This window comes from Scyliorhinus torazame, chromosome 7, assembly GCF_047496885.1.
Source record: "Scyliorhinus torazame isolate Kashiwa2021f chromosome 7, sScyTor2.1, whole genome shotgun sequence".
Lineage (NCBI taxonomy): Eukaryota > Metazoa > Chordata > Chondrichthyes > Carcharhiniformes > Scyliorhinidae > Scyliorhinus > Scyliorhinus torazame.
In genome coordinates, this window is record NC_092713.1 from 308040933 (window position 1) to 308066343 (window position 25411).

The 25411-nt window shown below is 52.9% G+C and overlaps 1 protein-coding gene across 1 annotated transcript in view; it reads right to left on the reverse strand.

Annotated features, from left to right (window-relative positions):
- The window catches only part of rbm22 (RNA binding motif protein 22), a 50894-nt gene extending 31282 nt beyond the window's left edge, over positions 1-19612 (reverse strand). The window contains exons 1-2 of the mRNA XM_072512724.1: positions 19499-19612; positions 4379-4432 (exon numbers count right to left, since the gene is read on the reverse strand). Of these exons, the coding sequence (XP_072368825.1) occupies positions 4379-4432; positions 19499-19552 (108 nt within the window). The 5' untranslated portion in view covers positions 19553-19612. The remainder of the gene's footprint in view (positions 1-4378; positions 4433-19498) is intronic.
- Between the last annotated feature and the right edge of the window lie 5799 nt (positions 19613-25411).

Below are 25411 nucleotides of genomic sequence, written 5' to 3' on the forward strand. Positions count from 1 at the left end.
TGCCCGAGGTGCTGAGGGGGTGCTGCACTGCCTGAGGTGCTGAGGGGGTGCTGCACTGCCTGAGGTGCTGAGGGGGTGCTGCACTGCTCGAGGTGCTGAGGGGGTGCTGCACTGCCCGAGGTGCTGAGGGGATGCTACACTGCTCGAGGTGCTGAGGGGGTGCTGCACTGCCCGAGGTGCTGAGGGGATGCTACACTGCTCGAGGTGCTGAGGGGGTGCTGCACTGCACGAGGTGCTGAGGGGATGCTACACTGCTCGAGGTGCTGAGGGGGTGCAGCACTGCCCGAGGTGCTGCACTGCCCGAGATGCTAAGGGGGTGCTACACTGCCTAAGGTGCTGAGGGGGTGCTGCACTGCCTGAGATGCTGAGGGGGTGCAGCACTGCCTGAGATGCTGAGGGGGTGCTACACTGCCTGAGGTGCTGAGGGGGTGCTGCACTGCCCGAGGTGCTGAGGGGGTGCTGCACTGCCTGAGGTGCCGACGGGGTGCTGCACTGCCCGAGGTGCTGAGGGGGTGCAGCACTGCCTGAGATGCTGAGGGGGTGCTGCACTGCCTGAGGTGCTGCACTGCCTGAGGTGCCGAGGGGGTGCTGCACTGCCTGAGGTGCTGAGGGGGTGCTGCACTGCCCGAGGTGCTGCACTGCCCGAGATGCTGAGGGGCGCTGCACTGCCCGAGGTGCTGAGAGGATGCTGCACTGCTGCACTGCCTGAGGTGCTGAGGGGGTGCTGCACTGCCCGAGGTGCTGAGGGGATGCTGCACTGCCTGAGGTGCTGTGGGGGTGCAGCACTGCTCGAGGTGCTGAGGGGGTGCTGCACTGCCCGAGGTGCTGAGGGGATGCTACACTGCTCGAGGTGCTGAGGGGGTGCTGCACTGCCCGAGGTGTTGAGGGGGTGCTGCACTGCCTGAGGTGCTGACGGGGTGCTACACTGAATGAGGTGCTGACGGGGTGCTACACTGAATGAGGTGCTGACGGGGTGCTACACTGCCTGAGGTGCTGACGGGGTGCTACACTGAATGAGGTGCTGACGGGGTGCTACACTGCCTGAGGTGCTGAGGGGGTGCTGCACTGAATGAGGTGCTGACGGGGTGCTACGCTGCCTGAGGTGCTGACGGGGTGCTGCACTGCCCGAGGTGCTGAGGGGGTGCTGCACTGTTGAGGTGCTGACGGGGTGCTACACTGCCTGGGGTGCTGACGGGGTGCTACACTGAATGAGGTGCTGACGGGGTGGTACACTGCCTGAGGTGCTGAGCGGGTGCTGCACTGTTGAGGTGCTGACAGGGTGCTACACTGCCTGGGGTGCTGACGGGGTGCTACACTGAATGAGGTGCTGACGGGGTGCTACACTGCCTGAGGTGCTGACGGGGTGCTACACTGCCTGAGGTGCTGAGGGGGTGCTGCACTGAATGAGGTGCTGACGGGGTGCTACACTGCCTGAGGTGCTGACGGGGTGCTACACTGCCTGAGGTGCTGAGGGGGTGCTGCACTGCCTGAGATGCTGAGGGGGTGATGCACTGCCTGAGATGCTGAGGGGGTGCTGCACTGCCCGAGGTGCTGAGGGGGTGCTGCACTGCCCGAGGTGCTGAGGGGGTGCTGCACTGCCCGAGGTGCTGAGGGGGTGCTGCACTGCCCGAGGTGCTGAGGGGGTGCTGCACTGCCCGAGGTGCTGAGGGGATGCTGCACTGCCTGAGGTGCTGAGGGGGTGCTGCACTGCCTGAGGTGCTGAGGGGGTGCTGCACTGCCTGAGGTGCTGAGGGGGTGCTGCACTGCTCGAGGTGCTGAGGGGGTGCTGCACTGCCCGAGGTGCTGAGGGGATGCTACAGTGCTCGAAGTGCTGAGGGGGTGCTGCACTGCCCGAGGTGCTGGGGGGGTGCTGCACTGCCTGAGGTGCTGACGGGGTGCTACACTGAATGAGGTGCTGACGGGGTGCTACACTGAATGAGGTGCTGACGGGGTGCTACACTGCCTGAGGTGCTGAGGGGGTGCTGCACTGTTGAGGTGCTGACGGGGTGCTACACTGCCTGGGGTGCTGACGGGGTGCTACACTGAATGAGGTGCTGACGGGGTGCTACACTGCCTGAGGTGCTGACGGGGTGCTACACTGCCTGAGGTGCTGAGGGGGTGCTGCACTGCCCGAGATGCTGACGAGGTGCTACACTGCCTGGGGTGGTAACGGGATGCTACACTGAATGAGGTGCTGACGGGGTGCTACACTGCCTGAGGTGCTGACGGGGTGCTACACTGCCTGAGGTACTGAGGGGGTGCTGCACTGCCCGAGATGCTGACGAGGTGCTACACTGCCTGAGGTGCTGACGGGTTGCTACACTGCCCGAGGTGCTGAGGGGATGCTGCACTGTGAGGTGCTGAGGGGATGCTGCACTGTCTGAGGTGCTGAGGGGGTGCTACACTGCCCGAGGTGCTATGGGGATGCTGCACTTTCTGAGGTGCTGAGGGGGTGCTACACTGCCTGAGGTGCTGACGGGGTGCTACACTGAATGAGGTGCTGACGGGGTGCTACACTGAATGAGGTGCTGACGGGGTGCTGCACTGAATGAGGTGCTGACGGGGTGCTACGCTGCCTGAGGTGCTGACGGGGTGCTGCACTGCCCGAGGTGCTGAGGGGGTGCTGCACTGTTGAGGTGCTGACGGGGTGCTACACTGCCTGGGGTGCTGACGGGGTGCTACACTGAATGAGGTGCTGACGGGGTGGTACACTGCCTGAGGTGCTGAGCGGGTGCTGCACTGTTGAGGTGCTGACAGGGTGCTACACTGCCTGGGGTGCTGACGGGGTGCTACACTGAATGAGGTGCTGACGGGGTGCTACACTGCCTGACGTGCTGACGGGGTGCTGCACTGAATGAGGTGCTGACGGGGTGCTACACTGCCTGAGGTGCTGACGGGGTGCTACACTGCCTGAGGTGCTGAGGGGGTGCTGCACTGAATGAGGTGCTGACGGGGTGCTACACTGCCTGAGGTCCTGACGGGGTGCTACACTGCCTGAGGTGCTGAGGGGGTGCTGCACTGCCTGAGATGCTGAGGGGGTGCTGCACTGCCCGAGGTGCTGAGGGGGTGCTGCACTGCCCGAGGTGTTGAGGGGGTGCTGCACTGCCCGGGGTGCTGAGGGGGTGCTGCACTGCCCGAGGTGCTGAGGGGGTGCTGCACTGCCCGAGGTGCTGAGGGGGTGCTGCACTGCTCGAGGTGCTGAGGGGGTGCGGCACTGCCCAAGGTGCTGAGGGGATGCTACACTGCTCGAGGTGCTGAGGGGGTGCTGCACTGCCCGAGGTGCTGAGGGGGTGCTGCACTGCCTGAGGTGCTGACGGGGTGCTACACTGAATGAGGTGCTGACGGGGTGCTACACTGAATGAGGTGCTGACGGGGTGCTACACTGCCTGAGGTGCTGAGGGGGTGCTGCACTGTTGAGGTGCTGACGGGGTGCTACACTGCCTGGGGTGCTGACGGGGTGCTACACTGAATGAGGTGCTGACGGGGTGCTACACTGCCTGAGGTGCTGACGGGGTGCTACACTGCCTGAGGTGCTGAGGGGGTGCTGCACTGCCCGAGATGCTGACGAGGTGCTACACTGCCTGAGGTGCTGACGGGTTGCTACACTGCCCGAGGTGCTGAGGGGATGCTGCACTGTCTGAGGTGCTGAGGGGGTGCTACACTGCCCGAGGTGCTATGGGGATGCTGCACTTTCTGAGGTGCTGAGGGGGTGCTACACTGCCTGAGGTGCTGACGGGGTGCTACACTGAATGAGGTGCTGACGGGGTGCTACACTGCCTGAGGTGCTGACGGTGTGCTACACTGCCTGAGGTGCTGACGGGGTGCTACACTGCCCGAGGTGCTGAGGGGGTGCTGCACTGTCTGAGGTTTTGAGGGGATGCTGCACTGTCTGAGGTGCTGAGGGGGTGCTACACTGCCCGAGGTGCTGAGGGGGTGCTGCACTGTCTGAGGTTTTGAGGGGATGCTGCACTGTCTGAGGTGCTGACTTTTCAGATCAGATGTTAAACCCAGATTCCAAAAATTATCCCTCAGCCATTACAAAAAAATAAATGATCTGATCCATTCTTTAATTGATTTGGGTGGGAGCTTGCTGTGCGCATATTGTCTGTCGAGTTTTGGAAAGCTGTTGCTCCGGAAGCAGTATTCCACAGGTTTGGAAAGCTCTCTGGGATGGCTCCGAGGCTGCGAAAGACGCTCCAAAAGTACAACCCTTCCTTTCCTCGTCTATTATAGGTCTCAGGTGTACAGAGGGAAGCTTGGAGCACCTCTCCACACTCTCACTCATTTCCATATATCCACATTTGCTCTGATAGATCCTCCGACAAGACAACTCTTTTTAAAACTCCACAGGGAAGGACACAGAGAAATGAAAACTCACCATTCGGATATAAGGGTTTTCTCCCAGGCATGTTTGGCATAGAATCGGAAAATCCTAATTCCACAGGAGAGAAGTATTAATGATTTTCACAGTAACGTCATTGCAGTGTTAATGACACTAATAAAGATTATATCACTGTTCATCTCCAGTATTAAAGTCACAAAACAGAACAGACAGACTGTGACACCAAAATCAAACCACAAACAGCAGAGAGGATTTAAAACGGAATACGCGGCAAACACACAACAGATCCACGGGCATCTGAAGGGGACAAGTGCGCTGAATACTGCTTCGGCCCGAGATTGAACCCCAGTGCTATACGGTGACAGAACTGTACCCACCAGTGCAGTGCGAGAGCAGGCGAGAGCGCACACCCGAGAACGAGAGCGCATGCCGGAGAACAAGAACGCTCGCCAGAGAGCGTGTGTCAGAGAAGTGAGAGCGAAAGATGGGTATGGTGGACCCGTGACGCTTTAGGAACCCAGGGAGAAGGGAGTACTCCTTTTTCTCACAGGTTTACAGGGTGTATTCAAGAATCAACTTTTTTGTGCTGAGCCGGGAGGTGTTGGTCGGGGTGGAGGGGGCGGAGTACACGGGGATAGTAATTCCGGACCATGCGCCCCATTGGCTGGAGATTCGGCTTAGATCGGGACGGGAGCAGAGGCCGGGGTGGAGGCTCGATTCGGGGTTGTTGGCAGATAGAGGATTCTGTGATCGGTGATTGAAGATTATGCAGAACGGGGAAGTGTCGGCGGCACATTTTGGGAGGCACTGAAGGCAGCAGAAAGATTCTCTCATTCAAGGCGCATAAGCATAGGAAAAGGGGAGGGAATATGGGCGCTTGATAAATGAGATAGTCTAAATAGGTGGGCGTCCACCACGGAGGGATTGGCGAGAAGGAAAAGGCTGCAGGGGCAATTTGATAGGTTGACTACGGGGAGGGCGGTAGGACAGCTGTTTCGGGCAAGGGGGTGCAGTACGAGTACGGGGAGAAAGTGTGTCGAATGTTAGCATATCAGCTACGAAGGCAGGCCGTATCCAGGGAAATATTGAGGATACGGACAAAGGCACAAAGACTGGGGAGGTGGTGACGGAGACAATAATAAGGAGCTGTACAGGGTGGACCGGGGGGGCATGGGGGGGGGTTTGAATGGGCTGGAGTTTCCGCAGTTGGAGGCAGGCGCTAGAGGAGCCTTTGGGGCTGAGGGAGGTATTGGACAGTATAAAGGGTATGAAATCGGGAAAGGCCCCAAGGCCCGATGGTTACCCAGCGGAATTTTATAAGGTGTTTACGACGGACCTGGCACCACATCTCTTGGGGGCGTTCAATGAGGCGTTGGAGAAGGGGGAGCTGCTGGAGACGATGACGCAGGCAACGATCACATTGATACCAAAGAATGGGAAGGACCCGTTGGAATGTGGGTCACACATGCCCATGTCGTTCTTAAATACGGATGTGAAAGTGATGGCCAAGTTAGTGGTGGGGAGGATGGGAGGTTGTGTCCCAGGGGTGGTCGAGGAGGACAGAACAGCTTCGTAAAGGGCAGGCAGCTTTCTAGCCACATAAGGAGGCTATTAAACGTGATCATGACTCCGTCGAGAGGTTGGGTACCAGAGGCAGTAGTGTCCATGTACACAGAGAAAGCATTTGACTGGGTAGAGTGGCGATACCTGTTTGAGGTCCTGGGAAGGGTCGGGTTTGGGCCGGCGTTTGTGGCACCGGTGGCTAGTGTACAGACCAACGATATGGGTTCACGAAACTTTGAGCTGCACAGGGGAACAAGGCAGGGGTGCCTGCTGTCTTTGGCGCTGGCTATCGAGCCTCTGCCAATGGCTCTTAGGGGGTCGGCAGAGTTGCCAGGGATTACGAGGAGGAGTAGGGAGCATCGGGTGTCGCTATATGCAGACGACCGGTTATTGTACGTGTCGGACCCGCTGGAGAGCATGGGGAGGATTATGGACCTAGGGAAGTTCGGGTCATTCTCGGGATACAAATTAAACATAGGGAAAAGTGAAGTGTTCCTAGTGAACGAGCTGGGTCGGCGAGTCGGCCTGGGGAGGGGGGTTACCCTTTTACCCTTTAAAGTAGCCAGAGACGGGTTTAGATACCTGGGCATCCAGGTAACGGGAGAGTGGGCGACGCTGCATAAGTGGAATCTAACAAAGCTGGTGGAGGAGCTTAGGGAGGATCTGAAGAGGTGGGACACGCTGTATCTGACTCTGACAGGGAGGGTCCATGTGGTGAAGATAAACGTCCTGCCGAGGTTTTTATTTGCATTCCAGGCGCTTCCGATTTTTGTACAAAAGGCCTTTTCCCGGAAACTGAATACGATTATCTCAGAGTTTGAATGTGCAGGGAAAGTACCGAGGGTCAAGAGGACCCTGTTACAGAGACGGGGGGGGGGGGCGGGGGTTGGTGTTGCCGAACCTGCTGCATTATTACTGGGCGGCGAACGTGAGGCGGTGGTGGGAAGGAGAGGGGGCAGAATGCGTAAGGATGGAGAAAGAATTCAGTAGGGGATTCAGTTTAAGGGCGATGGTGAATGCGGTGTTGCCAATGGTGCCAAGGATACACGCGGAGAGCCCGGTGGTACAGTCCATATTGAAGGTCTGGAACTAGCTGAGGAGGCATTTTAGGATAGACGGCATGTCGGTGTTAACACTGTTGTGCGAAAGCCATGGTTTTGAGCCGGGGGGGATGGATAGTGTGTACAGGAAGTGGAGAGAAGTGGGGCTGGTTAAGGTGAGGGATCTGTACCTGGAAGAGAGGTTTGCCAGCACTGAAGGAGAGGGTAGAGCTCTCGAGAGAAAGTGAGTTTAGGTGCCTGCAGGTAAGGGATTTTGATTGGAAAGTGTGCAAAGAATTCCCCAGGTTGCCGAGATACAACCTGCTGGAGCGACTCCAGCTCCCGGACGTGGAAGGGGAACTCAGGTTCGGGGACATATATGGGTGGCTGGGAGATGAAATGAAATGAAAATCGCTTATTGTCACAAGTAGGCTTCAAATGAAGTTACTGTGAAAAGCCCCTAGTCGCCACATTCCGGCGCCTGTTCGGGGAGGCTGGTACGGGAATTGAAACGTGCTGCTGGCCTGCTTTCAAAGCTAGTGATTTAGCCCTGTGCTAAACAGCCCCTTGATGAGCTGGTGGTGAAGATTAAGAAGTGGGAGGGGGAGCTGGGAGGATAGATAAGCTGGGGAGTGTGGAGTGAGGCACTACAAAGGGTAAACGCAACTTGCTTGTGCGCAAGGATGAGCCTGATAATATATACAATATAAATAAATGACTTGGAAGAAAACATAGCGGGTCTGATTAGCAAGTTTGCGGATGATACTAAGATTGCAGGAGTTGCGGATAGTGATGAAGATTGTCAGGGAATACAACAGGATATAGATAGGCTGCAAAATTAGGCGGAGAAATGGCAGATGGAACTTTTCCCGGACAAATGTGAGGTGATGCATTTTGGGAGATCCAATTCAGATGGGAGCGATAAAATAAATGGCAGAACTACCCGGAGGCGCCGGAATGTGGCGACTGGGGGATTTTCACAGTAACTTCATTGCAGTGTTAATGTAAGCCTGCTTGTGACAATAATAAAAATTATTATAAAAGTATAGAGACACAGAGGGATCTGGGCCTGCAGGTCCACTGATCTTTAAAAGTGGCAGCACAGATGAAAAAGAAAGCATATGGCATGCTTTCTCGGATGGGGTAACAGGTATAAAAGCTCGAAAATCATGTTACAGTTATATAGAACGTTGGTTAGGCCACATTTGGAATACTGTGTCCAATTCTGATCATCGCACTACCAGAAGGACGTGGAGGCTTTGGAGAGAGTACAGAAAAGGTTTACCAGGATGTTGCCCGGTATGAAGGGTACTAGCTATGAGGAGATTGAATAAACTGGGATTGTTCTCCCTAGAGAGACGGAGGCTGAGGGGCGACCAGATAGAAGTTTATAAAATTATTAGGGGTATAGATAGGGTGAACAGTTGGAGGCTTTTCCCCAGAGTGGAATTGAAAATTACAAGGGGGCACAAGTTCAAGGTGAGAGGGATAGTGTTCAGTGATGTGTGGGCAAAGTTTTTTTTTACCCAGAGGGTGGTGGCCTGGAATGCACTGCCAAGTGAGGTGATTGAGGCAGATACGTTAGTGACCTTTAAGACTTATCTGGATAGGCACATGAACAGACGGGGTATAGAAGGACACAGGCGGTTGGTCTAGATAGGACACGTGATCGGTGCAGGCTTGGAGGGCCGAAGGGCCAGTTCCTGCGCTGTATTGTTCTTTGATACAGTTTAAGGTGGTATACAGGATGCACATGATTCGAGCGAGAATGAGTGGGTTCTTCCCACTTAGTTAGGCCACACTTGAGAGTTAGGCCACAAATTCACTGAGCGCTGAATTTGGTGCTTTTTGAGTGCGATAGTGAGAGTTTGGTGACCGAGGGAGTTAGGTGAGGAGGGAGTAAGGCGCTCCTTTCATTTTGTTTCCGACATTTCCGCAAAGAGTGCGAAGAGAGCCAGGAGTTTACAGAAAGTGTAGCTGACTGGGAGCAGGGTCGGAGGGCGGAGATCTAGTTAGTCCACATAGCAGCTATATTCTTTAAGGTAAGAGGGGATGGAGGCTAGGCCAGTTACATGCTCCTCCTGTAGGATGTGGGTGGTGAGGGATACCACCGGTGTCCCCACTGACTATACCTGCGGGAAGTGCACCCAACTTCAGCTCCTCAAAGACCGTGTTAGGGAACTGGAGCTGAAGCTGGATGAACTTCGGATCATCCGGGAGGCAGAGGGGGTGATTGAGAAGAGTTACAGGGAGGTAACCACACCCAAGGTACAGGACAAGAATAGCTGGGTTACAGTCAGGGGGAAAAAAACAAACAGGCAGACAGTGCAGGGATCCCTCGTGGCCGTTCCCCTTCAAAACAAGTATACCGTTTTGGATGCTGTTGGGGGGGATGACCTACCGGGGGAAGGCCCTAGCGGTCAGGTCTCTGGCACGGAGTCTGGCTCTGGGGCTCAGAAGGGAAGGGGGGAGAAGAGAAAAGCAATAGTTGTAGGAGATTCAATGGTTAGGGGAATAGATAGGAGATTCTGTGGTCGCGAGCGAGACTCCCGGAAGGTATGTTGCCTCCCGGGTGCCAGGGCCAGGGATGTCTCGGATCGTGTCTTCAGGATCCTTAAGGGGGAGGGTGAGCAGCCAGAAGTCGTGGTGCACATTGGTACCAACGACATAGGTAGGAAAAGGGGTGTGGAGGTAATAAACAAGTTTAGGGAGTTAGGCTGGAAGTTGAAAGCCAGGACAGACAGAGTTGTCATCTCTGGTTTGTTGCCGGTGCCACGTGATAGCGAGGCTAGGAATAGGGAGAGAGTGCAGTTGAACACGTGGCTGCAGGAATGGTGTAGGAGGGAGGGCTTCAGGTATTTGGATAATTGGAGCGCATTCTGGGGAAGGTGGGACCTGTACAAGCAGGACGGGTTGCATCTGAACCAGAGGGGCACCAATATCCTGGGAGGGAGGTTTGCTAGTATTCTTCGGGAGGGTTTAAACTAATTTGGCAGGGGAATGGGAACCGGATTTGTAGTCCAGCAACTAAGGTAGCCGATATTCAGGACGCCAAAGCATGTAATGAGGCAGTGGGGAAGGGAACACTGACAAAGGAGAGTATTTGCAGGCACGGAGATGGGTTGAAGTGTGTATACTTCAACGCAAGAAGCATCAGGAATAAGGTGGGTGAACTTAAGGCATGGATCGGTACTTGGGACTACGATGTGGTGGCCATCACGGAAACTTGGATAGAAGAGGGGCAGAAATGGTTGTTGGAGGTCCCTGGTTATAGATGTTTCAATAAGATTAGGGAGGGTGGTAAAAGAGGTGGGGGGGTGGCATTATTAATTAGAGATAGTATAACAGCTGCAGAAAGGCAGTTCGAGGAGTATCACCCTATTGAGGTAGTATGGGTTGAAGTCAGAAATAGGAAAGGAGCAGTCACCTTGTTAGGAGTTTTCTATAGGCCCCCCAATAGTAGCAGAGATGTGGAGGAACAGATTGGGAAACAGATTTTGGAAAGGTGCAGAAGTCATAGGGTAGTAGTCATGGGCGACTTTACCTTCCCAAATATTGAGTGGAAACTCTTTAGATCAAATAGTTTGGATGGGGTGGTGTTTGTGCAGTGTGTCCAGGAAGCTTTTCTAACACAGTATGTAGATTGTCCGACCAGAGGAGGGGCAATATTGGATTTAGTACTGGGTAATGAACCAGGGCAAGTGATAGATTTGTTAGTGGGGGAGCATTTTGGAGATAGTGACCACAATTCTGTGACTTTCACTTTAGTAATGGAGAGGGATAGGTACGTGCAACAGGGCAAGGTTTACAATTGGGGGAAGGGTAAATACGATGTTGTCAGACAAGAATTGAAGTGCATAAGTTGGGAACATAGGCTGGCAGGGAAGGACACAAGTGAAATGTGGAACTTGTTCAAGGAACAGGTGCTACGTGTCCTTGATATGTATGTCCCTGTCAGGCAGGGAAGAGATGGTCGAGTGAGGGAACCATGGTTGACAAGAGAGGTTGAATGTCTTGTTAAGAGGAAAAAGGTGACTTATGTAAGGCTGAGGAAACAAGGTTCAGACAGGGCATTGGAGGGATACAAGATAGCCAGGAGGGAACTGAAGAAAGGGATTAGGAGAGCTAAGAGAGGGCATGAACAATCTTTGGCGGGTAGGATCAAGGAAAACCCCAAGGCCTTTTACACATATGTGAGAAATATGAGAATGACTAGAGCGAGGGTAGGTCCGATAAAGGACAGTAGCGGGAGATTGTGTATTGAGTCTGAAGAGATAGGAGAGGTCTTGAATGAGTATTTTTCTTCTGTATTTACAAATGAGAGGGGCGATATTGTTGGAGAGGACAGTGTGAAACAGATTGGTAAGCTCAAGGGAATACTTGTCAGGAAGGAAGATGTGTTGGGCATTTTGAAAAACTTGAGGATAGACAAGTCCCCCGGGCCTGACGGGATATATCCAAGGATTCTATGGGAAGTAAGAGATGAAATTGCAGAGCCGTTGGCAATTATCTTTTCGTCCTCACTGTCAACAGGGGTGGTACCAGGGGATTGGAGAGTGGCGAATGTCGTGCCCCTGTTCAAAAAAGGAACTAGGGATAACCCTGGGAATTACAGGCCAGTTAGTCTTACTTCGGTGGTAGGCAAAGTAATGGAAAGGGTACTGAAGGATAGGATTTCTGAGCATCTGGAAAGACACTGCTTGATTAGGGATAGTCAGCACGGATTTGTGAGGGGTAGGTCTTGCCTTACAAATCTTATTGAATTCTTTGAGGAGGTGACCAAGCATGTGGATGAAGGTAAAGCAGTGGATGTAGTGTACATGGATTTTAGTAAGGCATTTGATAAAGTTCCCCATGGTAGGCTTCTGCAGAAAGTAAGGAGGCATGGGATAGTGGGAAATTTGGCCAGTTGGATAACGAACTGGCTAACCGATAGAAGTCAGAGAGTGGTGGTGGATGGCAAATATTCAGCCTGGATCCCAGTTACCAGTGGCGTACCGCAGGGATCAGTTCTGGGTCCTCTGCTGTTTGTGATTTTCATTAATGACTTGGATGAGGGAGTTGAAGGGTGGGTCAGTAAATTTGCAGACGATATGAAGATTGGTGGAGTTGTGGATAGTAAGGAGGGCTGTTGTCGGCTGCAAAGAGACATAGATAGGATGCAGAGCTGGGCTGAGAAGTGGCAGATGGAGTTTAACCCTGAAAAGTGTGAGGTTGTCCATTTTGGAAGGACAAATATGAGTGCGGAATATAGGGTTAACGGTAGAGTTCTTGGCAATGTGGAGGAGCAGAGAGATCTTGGGGTCTATGTTCATACATCTTTGAAAGTTGCCACTCAAGTGGATAGAGCTGTGAAGAAGGCCTATGGTGTGCTTGCGTTCATTAACAGAGGGATTGAATTTAAGAGCCGTGAGGTGATGATGCAGCTGTACAAAACTTTGGTAAGGCCACATTTGGAGTACTGTGTACAGTTCTGGTCGCCTCATTTTAGGAAGGATGTGGAAGCTTTGGAAAAGGTGCAAAGAAGATTTACCAGGATGTTGCCTGGAATGGAGAGTAGGTCTTACGAGGAAAGGTTGAGGGTGCTAGGCCTTTTCTCATTAGAGCGGAGAAGGATGAGGGGCGACTTGATAGAGGTTTATAAGATGATCGGGGAATAGATAGAGTAGACAGTCAGAGACTTTTTCCCCGGGTGGAACACACCATTACAAGGGGACATAAATTTAAGGTGAAAGGTGGAAGATATAGGAGGGATATCAGAGGTAGGTTCTTTACCCAGAGAGTAGTGGGGGCATGGAATGCACTGCCTGTGGAAGTAGTTGAGTCGGAAACATTAGGGACCTTCAAGCAGCTATTGGATAGGTACATGGATGATGGTAAAATGATATAGTGTAGATTTATTTGTTCTTAAGGGCAGCACGGTAGCATTGTGGATAGCACAATTGCTTCACAGCTCCATGGTCCCAGGTTCGATTCCGGCTTGGGTCATTGTCTGTGCGGAGTCTGCACGTCCTCCCCGTGTCTGCGTGGGTTTCCTCCGGGTGCTCCGGTTTCCTCCCACAGTCCAAAGATGTGCGGGTTAGGTGAATTGGCCAATGATAAATTGCCCTTAATGTCCAAATTGCCCTTGGTGTTGGGTGGAGGTGTTGAGTTTGGGTATGGTGCTCTTTCCAAGAGCCGGTGCAGACTCAAAGGGCCGAATGGCCTCCTTCTGCACTGTAAATTCAATGATAATCTATGATTAATCTAGGACAAAGGTTCGGCACAACATCGTGGGCCGAAGGGCCTGTTCTGTGCTGTATTTTCTATGTTCTATGTTGGAGTATAGTGCTCAATTCTGGTCGCCACACTACAAGAAGGATGTGGAGGCTTTAGAGAGGGTGCAGAAGAGATTTACCAGGATGTTGCCTGATTTGGAGGGCATTAGCTACGAGGAGAGGTTGAATAAACTTGGTTTGTTCTCACTGGAACGAAAGAGGCTGAGGGGCGACCTGATAGAGGTCTACAAAATTATGAGGCGCATAGACAGAGTGGGTAGTCAGAGGCTTTTTCCCAGGGTAGAGGGGTCAATTACGAGGGGGCATAGGGTTAAGGTGCGAGGGGCAAGGTTTAGAGTAGATGTACGAGGCAGGTTCTTTACGCAGGGGGTAGTGGGTGCCTGGAACTCGCTGCCGGAGGAGGTGGTGGAGGCAGAGACGATAGCGACGTTTAAGGGGCATCTTGACAAATACATGAATAGGATGGGAATAGAGGAATACGGACCCAGGAAGTGTAGAAGATTTTAGTTTAGATGGGCAACCTGGTCGGCGCAGGCTTGGAGGGCCGAAGGGCCTAGAACATAACAGCGCAGTACAGACCCTTCGGCCCTCGATGTTGCGCCGACCTGTGAAACCACTCTAAAGCCCATCTACACTATTCCCTTATCGTCCATATGTCTATCCAATGACCATTTGAATGCCCTTAGTGTTGGCGAGTTCACTACTGTTGCAGGCAAGGCATTACACACCCTTACTACTCTCTGAGTAAAGAACCTACCTCTGACATCTGTCTTATATCTATGTCCCCTCATGCTGGACATCACCATCCGAGGAAGAAGGCTCTCACTGTCCACCCTATCCAATCCTTTTGTATGCCTCAATTAAGTCACCTCTTAAACTTCTTCTCTCTAACGAAAACAGCCTCAAGTCCCTCAGCCTTTCCGCATATCTTCCCTCCATACCAGGCAACGTTCTGGTAAATCTCCTCTGCACCCTTTCCAATGCTTCCACATCCTTCCTATAATGCGACAACCAGAATTGCACGCAATACTCCAAATGCGGCCGCACCAGAGTTTTGTACAGCTGCAACATGACCTCATGGCTCCGAAACTCAATCCCTCTACCAATAAAAGCTAACACACCGTACGCCTTCTTAACAACCCTTTCAACCTGGGTGGCAACTTTCAGGGATCTATGTACATGGACACCGAGATCTCTCTGCTCATCCACACTGCCAAGAATCTTACCATTAGCCCAGTACTCGGTCTTCCTGTTATTCCTTCCAAAATGAATCACCTCACACTTTTCTGCATTAAACTCCATTTGCCACCTCTCAGCCCAGCGCTGCAGCTTATCTATGTCCCTCTGTAACTTGTAACATCCGTCCGCACCGTCCACAACTCCACCCACTACTGTCCTTGACTGGCCCTACTCTTACCCTAGTCATTCTTTTATTCCTGACATATCTATAGAAAGCTTTAGGGTTATCCTTGATCCTACCTGCCAAAGACTTCTCATGTCCCCTCCTGGCTCTTCTTAGCTCTCTCTTTAGGTCCTTCCTAGCTAACTTGTAACTCTCGAGCACCCTAACTGAACCTTCATGTCTCATCTTTACATAAGCCTCCATCTTCCTCTTGACAAGTGTTTTGGCTGCTTTAGTAAACCACGGTTCCCTTGCTCGACCACTTCCTCCCTGCCTGACAGGTACATACTTATCAAGGACACACAGTAGCTGTTCCTTGAACAAACTCCACATTTCCATTGTGCCCATCCTCTGCAGTTTTCCTCTCCATCCGATGCATCCTAAGTCTTGCCTCATCGCATCATGATTGCCTTTCCCCCAGATATAACTCTTGCCCTGCGGTATATACCTATCCCTTTCCATCACTAAAGTAAACGTAATCGAATTGTGGTCACTATCACCAAAGTGCTCGCCTACCTCCAAATCTAACACCTGTCCTGGTTCATTACCCAGTACCAAATCCAATATGGCCTTGCCTCTCATTGGCCTATCTACATACTGTGTCAGGAAACCCTCCTGTACACATTGGACAAAAACGGACCCATCTAAAGTACTCGAACTATAGTGTTTCCAGTCAATATTTGGAAAGTTAAAGTCCCCCATAACAACTACCCTGTTGCTTTCACTCCTATCCAGAATCATCTTTGCAATCCTTTCCTCTACATCTCTGGAACTTTTCGGAGGCCTATAGAAAACCCCTAACAGCGTGACTTCTCCTTTCCTGTTTCTATCCTCAGCCCATACTACCTCAGTAGACGAGTCCTCATCAAAGGTCCTTTCTGCCACCGTAATACTGTCCTTGACTAACAATGCCAGCCCTCCCCCTCTTTTACCAGCTTCCCTGCGCTTAATGAAATATCTAAACCCGGCACCTGCAACAACCATTCCTGTCCCTGCTCTGTCCATGTCTCCGAAATGGCCACAACATCGAAGTCCCAGGTACCAACCCATGCCGCAAGTTCACCCACCTTATTCCGGATGCTCCTGGCATTGAAGAAGACACACTTTAAACCACCCTGCCGGTACACTCCTGCAACTTTGAAACCTTACTCATAACCTCACTACTCGCAACCTCCTGTATACTGGAGCTACAATTCAGGTTCCCAAGCCCCTGCTGAACTAGTTTAAACCCTCCCGAAGAGCATTAGCAAATTGCCCTGTTCCTGTGCTGTACTTTTCTTTGTTCTTTCTTTGTTCCAGGGAGTGGCGACAAGTGTGAGAAGTGTGGGCGGGGAGCAGCGAATCATGCACATATGTTCTGGGGTTGCAAGAAGTTGGAGTGATTTTGGGCGTGAGTGTTTGCAGCGCAAGCAAGGATAGTGAGGGAGGAGGTTGGGCCGGAACCTATGGTGGCGACATTTGGGACATCGGAGAAGCCGGAGCTGATGGAGGGGAGGATGGCCCTGTGACACTCCACTCGTTACATCCTGCCAGCCAGAAAAAGACCCAATGATGCCAATTCTGTTTCCTGTTAACTAGCCAATCTTCCATCCATGTCAATATATTACCCCCTACACCATGAGATTTCATTTTACACAATTAACCTTTGCTGTGGCACCTTGTCAAATGCACTCTGGAAATCTAAGTATAGTACATCCACCGGTTCCCCTTTATCCACAGCACACGTGACTCCTTCAGAGAACATAGAAAAGCAGAGATGACAGGAGGGAAAAGGGGTCAGTGAGATCTGGAATGCGGGAGAAGCAGATTAAATAGCAACATCATTTTTTGAAAAGGAGCTCAATTTATTGGAGTTCTTTGAAGTAACCGATGCTGTAGATAAAGGGGACTCAGTGGATGCACTGTACTTCGATTTACAGAACAAATTTGATAAGGTGCCATGTTGAAGATCATTGCGGAAAATGATAGTCCAAGGAGTATTGCCTTCCACAGAACAATGGCTAGCGAACTGGAAACAGATACTCAGCCTAAATGGGTCATTTTCTGGTTAGGAAAGGGGATTGGGTAAAAACTCTGACAGAGGAATTTGAAGAGCTCAGGAAAAGAGGAAGGGAGAACGGGATCAATTGGATAGCTCTTTCAAACAGCCAGCAGAGGCAAAATGGGCTGTATCGTTATGTTGGTTAATTGAAATTCAGAGCAATGTAAGGGGAAAGTTGACAACGTCGTTCGAAAGCGTGCTGCCACTGCAATCTCCCAGGCGCTTTCTCTCATCACAGTGGTTGGAACTGGACTTGTTTGGCTAATTTGCTGCGAGTTATTTCAATTCCGTTCTCCAAAGCTTTCGTACCAAAATCTGTCGACGGTGTTTGAGTAAATTAGGGGAGGGCTGTAACCGAAGGCTGAGATCGACAGGGATCGTTCCACTGAAGATGCTTTTTAGGATTGCCCAACGCACTGCTGCCATGATTCAGGAGAAGAATCACCAGGTTAATAAAGAGCTTGTGTTAATTACCCTTTTCAAATCGTTAGAAAAGTGTTAGAAATGGGGAAACTGTCCAGGGAGAGGTGTGCAGGCCATTTAGAAGCGAGAGGAGGAGGAATTTCTTCACTCAAGATGACAAATCTCTGGAATTCGCTACCCCAGAGGGCCCATGGAAGTTCAGACATTGAATATGTTCAAGACCAAAATTGATGGACTTGTGGATACTAACAACATCAGGGATACGGGGATAGTGGGGGAAAGTGATGTTGAGGTATATAATCAGCCACGCTCTAGTCGAATGATGGGGCAGGGTCAATGGGCCAAATGGGCTATTGCTGCTCCTGCATTCCTACATAGCCCTATCATCAGTCCTGATCCAATACTGAACGGTGAAGGGCCATTTGTCAAAGGTTATTAAACTTTGGCAGATTGAACCGCAGTTCAGAATTGTTACGGTGCAGAACGAGGTCATTTGGTCCATCATGTCTGCACTAGCTCTCCAAATGAGCATCATGGCTTCGTGCCGTTCGCCAGCCTTTTCCCCCCCGTACATTGTATTGTTCTGCCATCCAAACGCTGTGCCCAAACAGCAGCTGAGACTTATGGAGTCAACCCACTTATAATAAGGGCCAACTCTGTCAATAAAGATACTTGTGCGCGTGCAGTTAGCACGGGCCTTCCATTCTCTGGAATTCCCTTACTTGAACCCCTCCGACTTTCCATCCTTGCCTCCGAGAGCTTTTCAAAGACAGTTTGGCGTCCGTCCAATTTTAATGTATGTGCATTGGAATGGTTTTCAGCATTGTAAAAATTTGCAAGGATACATGATCAGAGTGGGGGTGGGCAGGGAGGGGGAGTTGCTGTGTGACTAATCTGATAGCTCAACTAAAGAAGCAGCATGGATTTGATTAGCCAAATGGCCGCTTGGGCCACGAGGTCAGATTGACAGTCTAAATTCAACACGGTGTGGCCCTTGTATTGTTCCATTCTGACTATCATTAAAAGGGATTGGGGTCATTACTGGTCCTTTAAAGTTGATTCAGAGGCAACTAAAATAGTCAGGCCAATCCCCAGCTCCCCTAACCCAGGGAGTTGCAGTCAGTGGTGTTCGTAGACTGATCATCCATGACCATAGTGAATGGCGGAGCAGACTCGAAGGGCCACAAGGCCTCCACCTAGAATCCTTAACAGTGCAGAAGGAGGCCATTCGGTCCATCGAGTCTGCACCGATGCTCCGAAAGGGCACCTTATCCCTATTATCCCACTGAACCGTTGGACACTAAGGGGCAATTTAGCATGGCCAATCCTCCTAACTTGCACATCCTGCTCCTATTTTCTATGTCTCAGGCCAGAAAATAAACCTAACCTTCTGATAAAGGTTTCACACCCACAAGCTGGTATTAATGGAGAGCAAAACATCAATCAAAAAATGGACAGGACAGCAAACTATTTGAGAAATTGCTCTGAAGGTAGAGGGGTTCACTGCGTGGGTTCCAGAGAGAAGACCCTGAAGGCTATAATATTACATGGGACGGGGGGGGGGGAGGTTAATCAATGTCATTGATGATGAGCAATGAATCAGGAAGCACAGTATCGGACCCAGGATCCAAAATTTGCTAATGATACGAAATTTGGAACGGGTTGTGAACAGTAAAGAGGGCAGCGTAGAACTTCAAGCAGAGAGGGCTAAGTTGGTGGAGGGGGTGGGCAAGTGACAGATGAAATTTAAGGCAGTACAGTGATTCCTTCCAGTAGGAGAAACACCGAGGGTGCAGGAGCAGAGGGACCTGGATGTGTGTGTCCAGAGATCATTGAAGGTGGCAGGACAGGTGGAGAGAGCAGTTCCTAAAGCAGATCGTATTCTGGGCTTTATTAACAGGGAAATAGAGTACAAGAGCAAGGAGGTTATGCTGAACTTATACAAGACACCAGTTAGACCTCAGCTGGAGTCGTGTATACAGTTCTGGGTGTCACACTATAGGAAGGATGTGAACACATTGGCGAGAGCGCAGAAGAGTTTTATGAGAATGGCTCCAGGGATGAGGAACTTCTGTTATGAGGATAGATCGGAGAGTTTGGGACTGTTCTCCTTGGAGGGAAGAAGGCCAAGAGGAGATTTGACAGACATTCAAAACCAGGAGGGGGCTGGACAGGTGGAAACTTTCCCGCTGGTAAAAGGGTCGCGGACAGGGGGCTGGTGGGGGTCTGGGATGTTCTGCCGGGAGGTGCAGCTGGAGTGGGAGGAATGTCTGAATGTTCCAGCCAGAGGGGCTGGCAGCCAGTTCAGGGAGGATGGGCAGAACGGGCTCTGTCCGCTCTGTGAGTTCCGATTCAACCCAGGGCCGGATCCTCCCCTCCTCCCGGGACCCCCCGCTCCCGGATCCTCACCGCGTCCTCCCAGTTCTGCCGGTTGTACGTGTTCGCTCCCAGCGAGGTCGCCATCTTCCGCTATCCCGCCCTGCCCCGCGCCGGCGCTCCTCCGCTATCCCGCCCTGCCCCGCGCCGGCGCTCCTCCGCTATCCCGCCCTGCCCCGGCGCTCCTCCGCTATCCCGCCCTGCCCCGCGCCGGCGCACCTCCGCTATCCCGTCCTGCCCCGCGACGACGCTCCTCCGCTATCCCGCCCTGCCCCGCGCCGACGCTCCTCCGCTATCCCGCCCAGCCCCGCGCCGGCGTTCCTCCGGGATCCCGCCCTGCCGCGCGCCAATGCGATCCCAGTGTGCACCCTCACCGGAAGCCGGTTTTGCGGGGCGGATGTGGACTCTGTGGGAACAACCGCACAGCAGAGGCCGGAGGGAAACCGCAGGCTGGATTTCTTGTTCCGTAGCTGGAAGCCCCAGTTCGGGTTAATCTACATCGGGGTGAGGGGAGTTTACAACTTGTTAAAAAAAAGTTAATATAAATTTCTCCCTTGTGGTGGTATGTATTAGGGGTATTACGGTACCCAGTGATGCCGAGAGGTTATTGGTGGACAGACACTGGGTCCTGATTGGATCTGCCGCCTGCTGGCTCCACCCAGTAAGGCGGAGTATAAGAACCCGGGTTCTCCCAGCAGCCTCATTCTGTAACCGAGCTGCTGGGGAACAAGTCTGTGTAATAAAGCCATCGATTGACTTCATCTCTTCTCGCCTCGTGAGTGATTGATTGTGCTACAATTTATTACGCACACTTTAAAAAACTATGGAGCTCCGGATCACTCCGGAGTGTCTGTGAATCAGCCCCCACACGGCAAACTCAATGGCCACTTTCAAACACTGGCTAGCGTGTTTTGAGGGATACCTCCGAACGGCCCCCGACAGACCTAAGAAAGACCAGAAAATGCAGGTCTGCATTCCAGGGTGAGTCCGGAAATCTACACGCTCACAGAAGACGCGGAGGATTTCCCGACGGCTCTCACCATGCTGAGAGGGATCTACATTCGGACCGTCAATAAGGTCTACGCACGCCACCAACCCGCGATGAGACGGCAAATCCCCGGGGAATCGCTGGACGAGTTCTACAGCGCGCTGCTAATACTGGGAAGGAGCTGCAACTGCCCACCGGTGACGGCTAACGAACATACGGAACTCCACATCTGGGATGCTTTCGTAGCAGGTATGACCTCATCCCAAATTCGCCAGCAACTGCTGGAAAGAGACTCACTGGGACTCACGGATGCACGGGCCCTTGCGGCCTCCCTTGATGTAGCATCGCAGAATGCCCACGCTTAAGCCCCCGACCGCACGGCAGCCCCTTGGGCTCCGTGGACCCCCGCCGCGACCGACTCCCCGGCACCCCCCATCCGCCCGCAAGCCTGCGCGGCCAGAGCACCAGACCACCCGGAGGGACCCCGCTGCTACTTTTGAGGGCAATCGAAACACCCCTGGCAGCGCTGCCCAGCCTGCTCGGCCATCTGTAAGAGTTGTGGCAAGAAGGGGCACTATTCAGCGGTGTGCCAGTCCCGGGGCGTCGCCACAATCTCCGGGGGAGAACTCGGAACACAGACTCAAACACCCCAATGATCCATGTGCGGCCAACGGGCGCCGCCATTTTGGGTTCCGGACTCCATGCAGGGGGGGATGGGCGCTGCCATCTTGTGCCCCGCCGGCCACGTGCGATACGTGGACGCCGCCATCTTGGCTGACAGCCAAGGACCCCAGCATGGACGGCTCCACGGGGCCTGAAGAAAACTCCTCGATGCAGCAACCGCGACTGGCTTCGGTGACCCTGGACCAGTCGCGGCCCCGGCCGCTCCAAACGGCAACAACGACGGTGCTGGTTAACGGGTACGAAACGCCATGTCTGATCGACTCTGGGAGCACGGAAAGTTTTATCCATCCGGATACGGTAAGACGCTGTTTTCTTTTAATCCACCCGAGTACCCAAAAGGTTTTTCTGGCAGCAGGATCCCATTCCGTAGAAATCAAAGGGTTCTGTATCGCGAACCTCACGGTGCAGGAGAGGGAGTATAAGAATTACCGACTTTATGTCCTCCCCCACCTCTGCGCTCCCACACTCTTGGGGTTAGATTTTCAGTGTGACCTCCAGAGTTTAACGTTCCAATTCGGCGGCCCTATACCCCCACTTACTATCTGCGGCCTTGCGACCCTCAAAGTTGAACCGCTTTCCCTGTTTGCGAACCTCACCCCCGATTGCAAACCCGTCGCCACGAGGAGCAGATGGTACAGCGCCCAGGACCGAACATTTATCCGGTCAGAAGTCCAGCGGCTGCTGAGGGAAGGCATAATCCAGGCCAGCAATAATCCCTGGAGAGCTCAGGTGGTAGTTTTAAAGACCGGGGAGAAGCAGAGGATGGCAATAGACTATAGTCAAGCCATCAATTGGTACACACAGCTGGATGCGTATCCTCTCCCCCGCATATCCGACATGGTCAATCGGATTGCACAGTACAAGGTCTTTTCCACCGTGGACCTTAAGTCTGCATATCACCAGCTCCCCATCCGCCCGAGTGACTGCAAGTACACTGCCTTCGAAGCAGACGGGCGGCTCTACCACTTTTTAACGGTTCCATTCGGCGTCACTAACGGAGTCTCGGTCTTCCAACAGGAGATGGACCGAATGATTGACCAGCACTGTTTACGGGCCACGTTCCCGTATCTTGACAATGTCACCATCTGCAGCCATGACCAGCAGGACCACGACGCCAACCTCCCCAAATTCCTCCAGACCACTGACGCCCTGAACCTCACCTACAACAGGGAAAAATGCATGTTTAGCACCGACCGTCTAGCCATCCTTGGCTACGTAGTGCGTAATGGAGTGATAGGCCCCGACCCTGAACGCATGCGCCCCCTTATGGAGTTCCCCCTCCCTCACTGTTCCAAAGCCCTGAAACACTGCTTGGGCCTTTACTCTTATTACGCCCAGTGGGTCCCCAACTACGCGGACAAGGCCCGCCCGCTAATTCAGTCCACTACCTTCCCCCTGTCGACAGAGGCCCGCCAGGCCTTCTGATGCGCAATCAATTACACTCAAGACAAAGTGATTCATAACTGAAGGCTTTAATCTACTAGAACTCTTCCCCAGCAGCTTCGATACAGAAAGTGAAGGCTGCTGGGACGGCACCGTTTCTTATACCCCGCCTCTCAGGGCGGAGCTATGTACAACAGCCAATGGTAGACTCCTGGGTCTGACCAATGGTGATCAGCCTCTTGGGTGCCGCAATACCTGGTACTACCACACCTTCAGCCGCATCAAAGCGGATATCGCAAAGGCCACGATGCACGCAATCGACGAGTTCCCCCCCCCTTCCAAGTCGAGAGCGACGCATCCGACGTAGCTCTGGCGGCCACTCTCAACCAAGCGGGCAGACCTGTGGCCTTTTTCTCCCGAACCCTCCACGCCTCAGAGATCCGCCACTCCAGTGGAAAAGGAAGCCCAGGCCATAGTAGAAGCTGTGCGACATTGGAGGCATTACCTGGCCAGTAGGAGATTCACTCTCCTCACTGACCAACGGTCGGTAGCCTTCATGTTCGATAATGCGCAGCGGGGCAAGATCAAGAACGACAAGATCTTGCGGTGGAGGATCGAACTCTCCACATATAACTATGAGATCTTGTATCGTCCCGGAAAGCTGAACGCGCCTCCTGACGCCCTGTCCCGCGGCACATGTGCCAACGCACAAGTGGACCGTCTCCGAACCCTCCACGAGGACCTCTGCCACCCGAGGTCACTCGGTTCTACCACTTTCTGAAGACCCGCAATCTCCCCTACTCCGTCGAGGAGGTCCGAACAGCCACCAGGAACTGCCAAATCTGCGCAGAGTGCAAGCCGCACTTTTTCAGGCCAGATAGAGCGCACCTGATAAAGGCTTCCCGTCCCTTTGAGCACCTCAGTCTGGACTTCAAAGGCCCCCTCCACCAATCGCAACACGTACTTCCTAAACGTGGTTGACGAATACTCGTTTTCCTTTCGCCATCCCCTGTCCCGACATGACCGCGGCCACAGTCATTAAAGCCCTCTGCACCATCTTTACACTGTTCGGTTTCCCCACCTACATCCATAGCGACAGGGAGTCCTCCTTCATGAGCGACGAACTGCGTCAATTCCTGCTCAGCAAGGGCATCGCCTCGAGCAAGACGACCAGTTACAACCCCCGGGGGAACAGTCGGGTAGAGAGGGAGAACGGAACAGTCTGGAAGACCGTCCTACTGGCCCTACTGTCCAGAAGTCTCCCAGTTTTCCGTTGGCAGGAAGTCTGCCCGGATGCCCTCCACTCCATCCGGTCACTGCTGTGTACCACAACTAATCAAACGCCTCACGAGCGCCTCCTTGTCTTCCCTAGGAGGTCCTCCTTTGGAACGTCACTTCTGACCTGGCTGGCAGCCCTGGAACCCATCTTGCTCCGAAAGCATGTGCGGGCGCACAAATCGGACCCGTTGGTCGAGAGGGTTCATCTCCTCCACGCAAACCCTCAATACGCCTACGTGGCATACCCCGACGGCCGACAGGACTCGGTCTCCCTGCGGGACCTGGCTCCCCCCCCCAACACCAATCACCCCCTCCCGCCGGCGCGCCCCACAGCCGCTCCCTTCCCGGGTGGATCAGTCCTCCCGTGAAACAGGAACAAAACATCGCGACGCTCCCAGAGACGACAGTGCCCGAGCCAGCGCCTGCACCACCACCGGGGCTGAGACGATCAGCAAGGACGACCAGGGCACCCATTTGACTCATCGAATCTGCGTGACAAAGCAAGATCTGTAAATAATTCAGTGGCCCAGTAAAAGCGGCATTGTAAATAGTTAACAGTTGATATCGATGCATAGCCACTGTGTTAATGGAATCCCAGTACCGACCTTGTAAACCCCTACCACCATGCGACCCACCACCCCGCCGGGTTCTTTTTTAACAAGGGGTGAATGTGGTGGTATGTATGAGGGGTATTACGGTACCCAGTGATGCCGAGAGCCTATTGTTGGACAGACACTGGGTCCTGATTGGATCTGCCGCCTACTGGCTCCACCCAGTAAGGTGGAGTATAAGGACCCGGGTTCTCCCAGCAGCCGCATTCTGTAACCGAGCTGCTGGGGAACAAGTCTGCGTAATAAAGCCATCGATTGACTTAATCTCTTCTCGCCTCATGAGTGATTGATTGTGCTACATCCCCCAATGTTGAACCTCACAGGTTGGGGACTTGGAGATAGCCTCTTATCTCTGATGAATTGACAATTCAAAGGCCATTCGGGCCCCTCCTGCCTATTCTAGCTCTGCCAGAATTAGTTTCCAGTCTCGGCCCTGCAGACTTCCCATTTTCCAACATTTCACCAATTCCCTTTGAAAAGTTCCTAATGAGTCTCCGCCCTCCCAGGTTGAGCATCCAGATCACAATTACTCCGCATTTCGGCTATTTTAAAACCTTTCTGCAATTTCACAAATCACCAGGTTGCTGATAATTTGCTCGTGATGGGGGTCGAAACCCCCTTGTCGTAGCGAGGAACGTTTCCCTTACCCACTCTTTATTTCTTTTCAGAATCAAAAAAAAAAACACATCACCCCCCCCCCCCCCCCCCAACGTTCTTATGTTCCAGAGAAAACAAGCCTGGTTAACACAAAACCTACTTCACTGGCCACGCACCAGTGTCCATTCCTTCCAAGTGCAGCACAGTAGCGAGCACTTAGCAAAGTCTGCACGTTCTCCCCGTGTCTGCGTGGGTTTCCTCCGGGTGCTCCGGTTTCCTCCCACAAGTCCCGAAAGACGTGCTTGTTAGGTGAATTGGACATTCTGAATTCTCCCTCAGTGTACCCGAACAGGCGCCGGAATGTGGTGACTAGGGGCTTTTCACAGTAACTTCATTGCAGTGTTA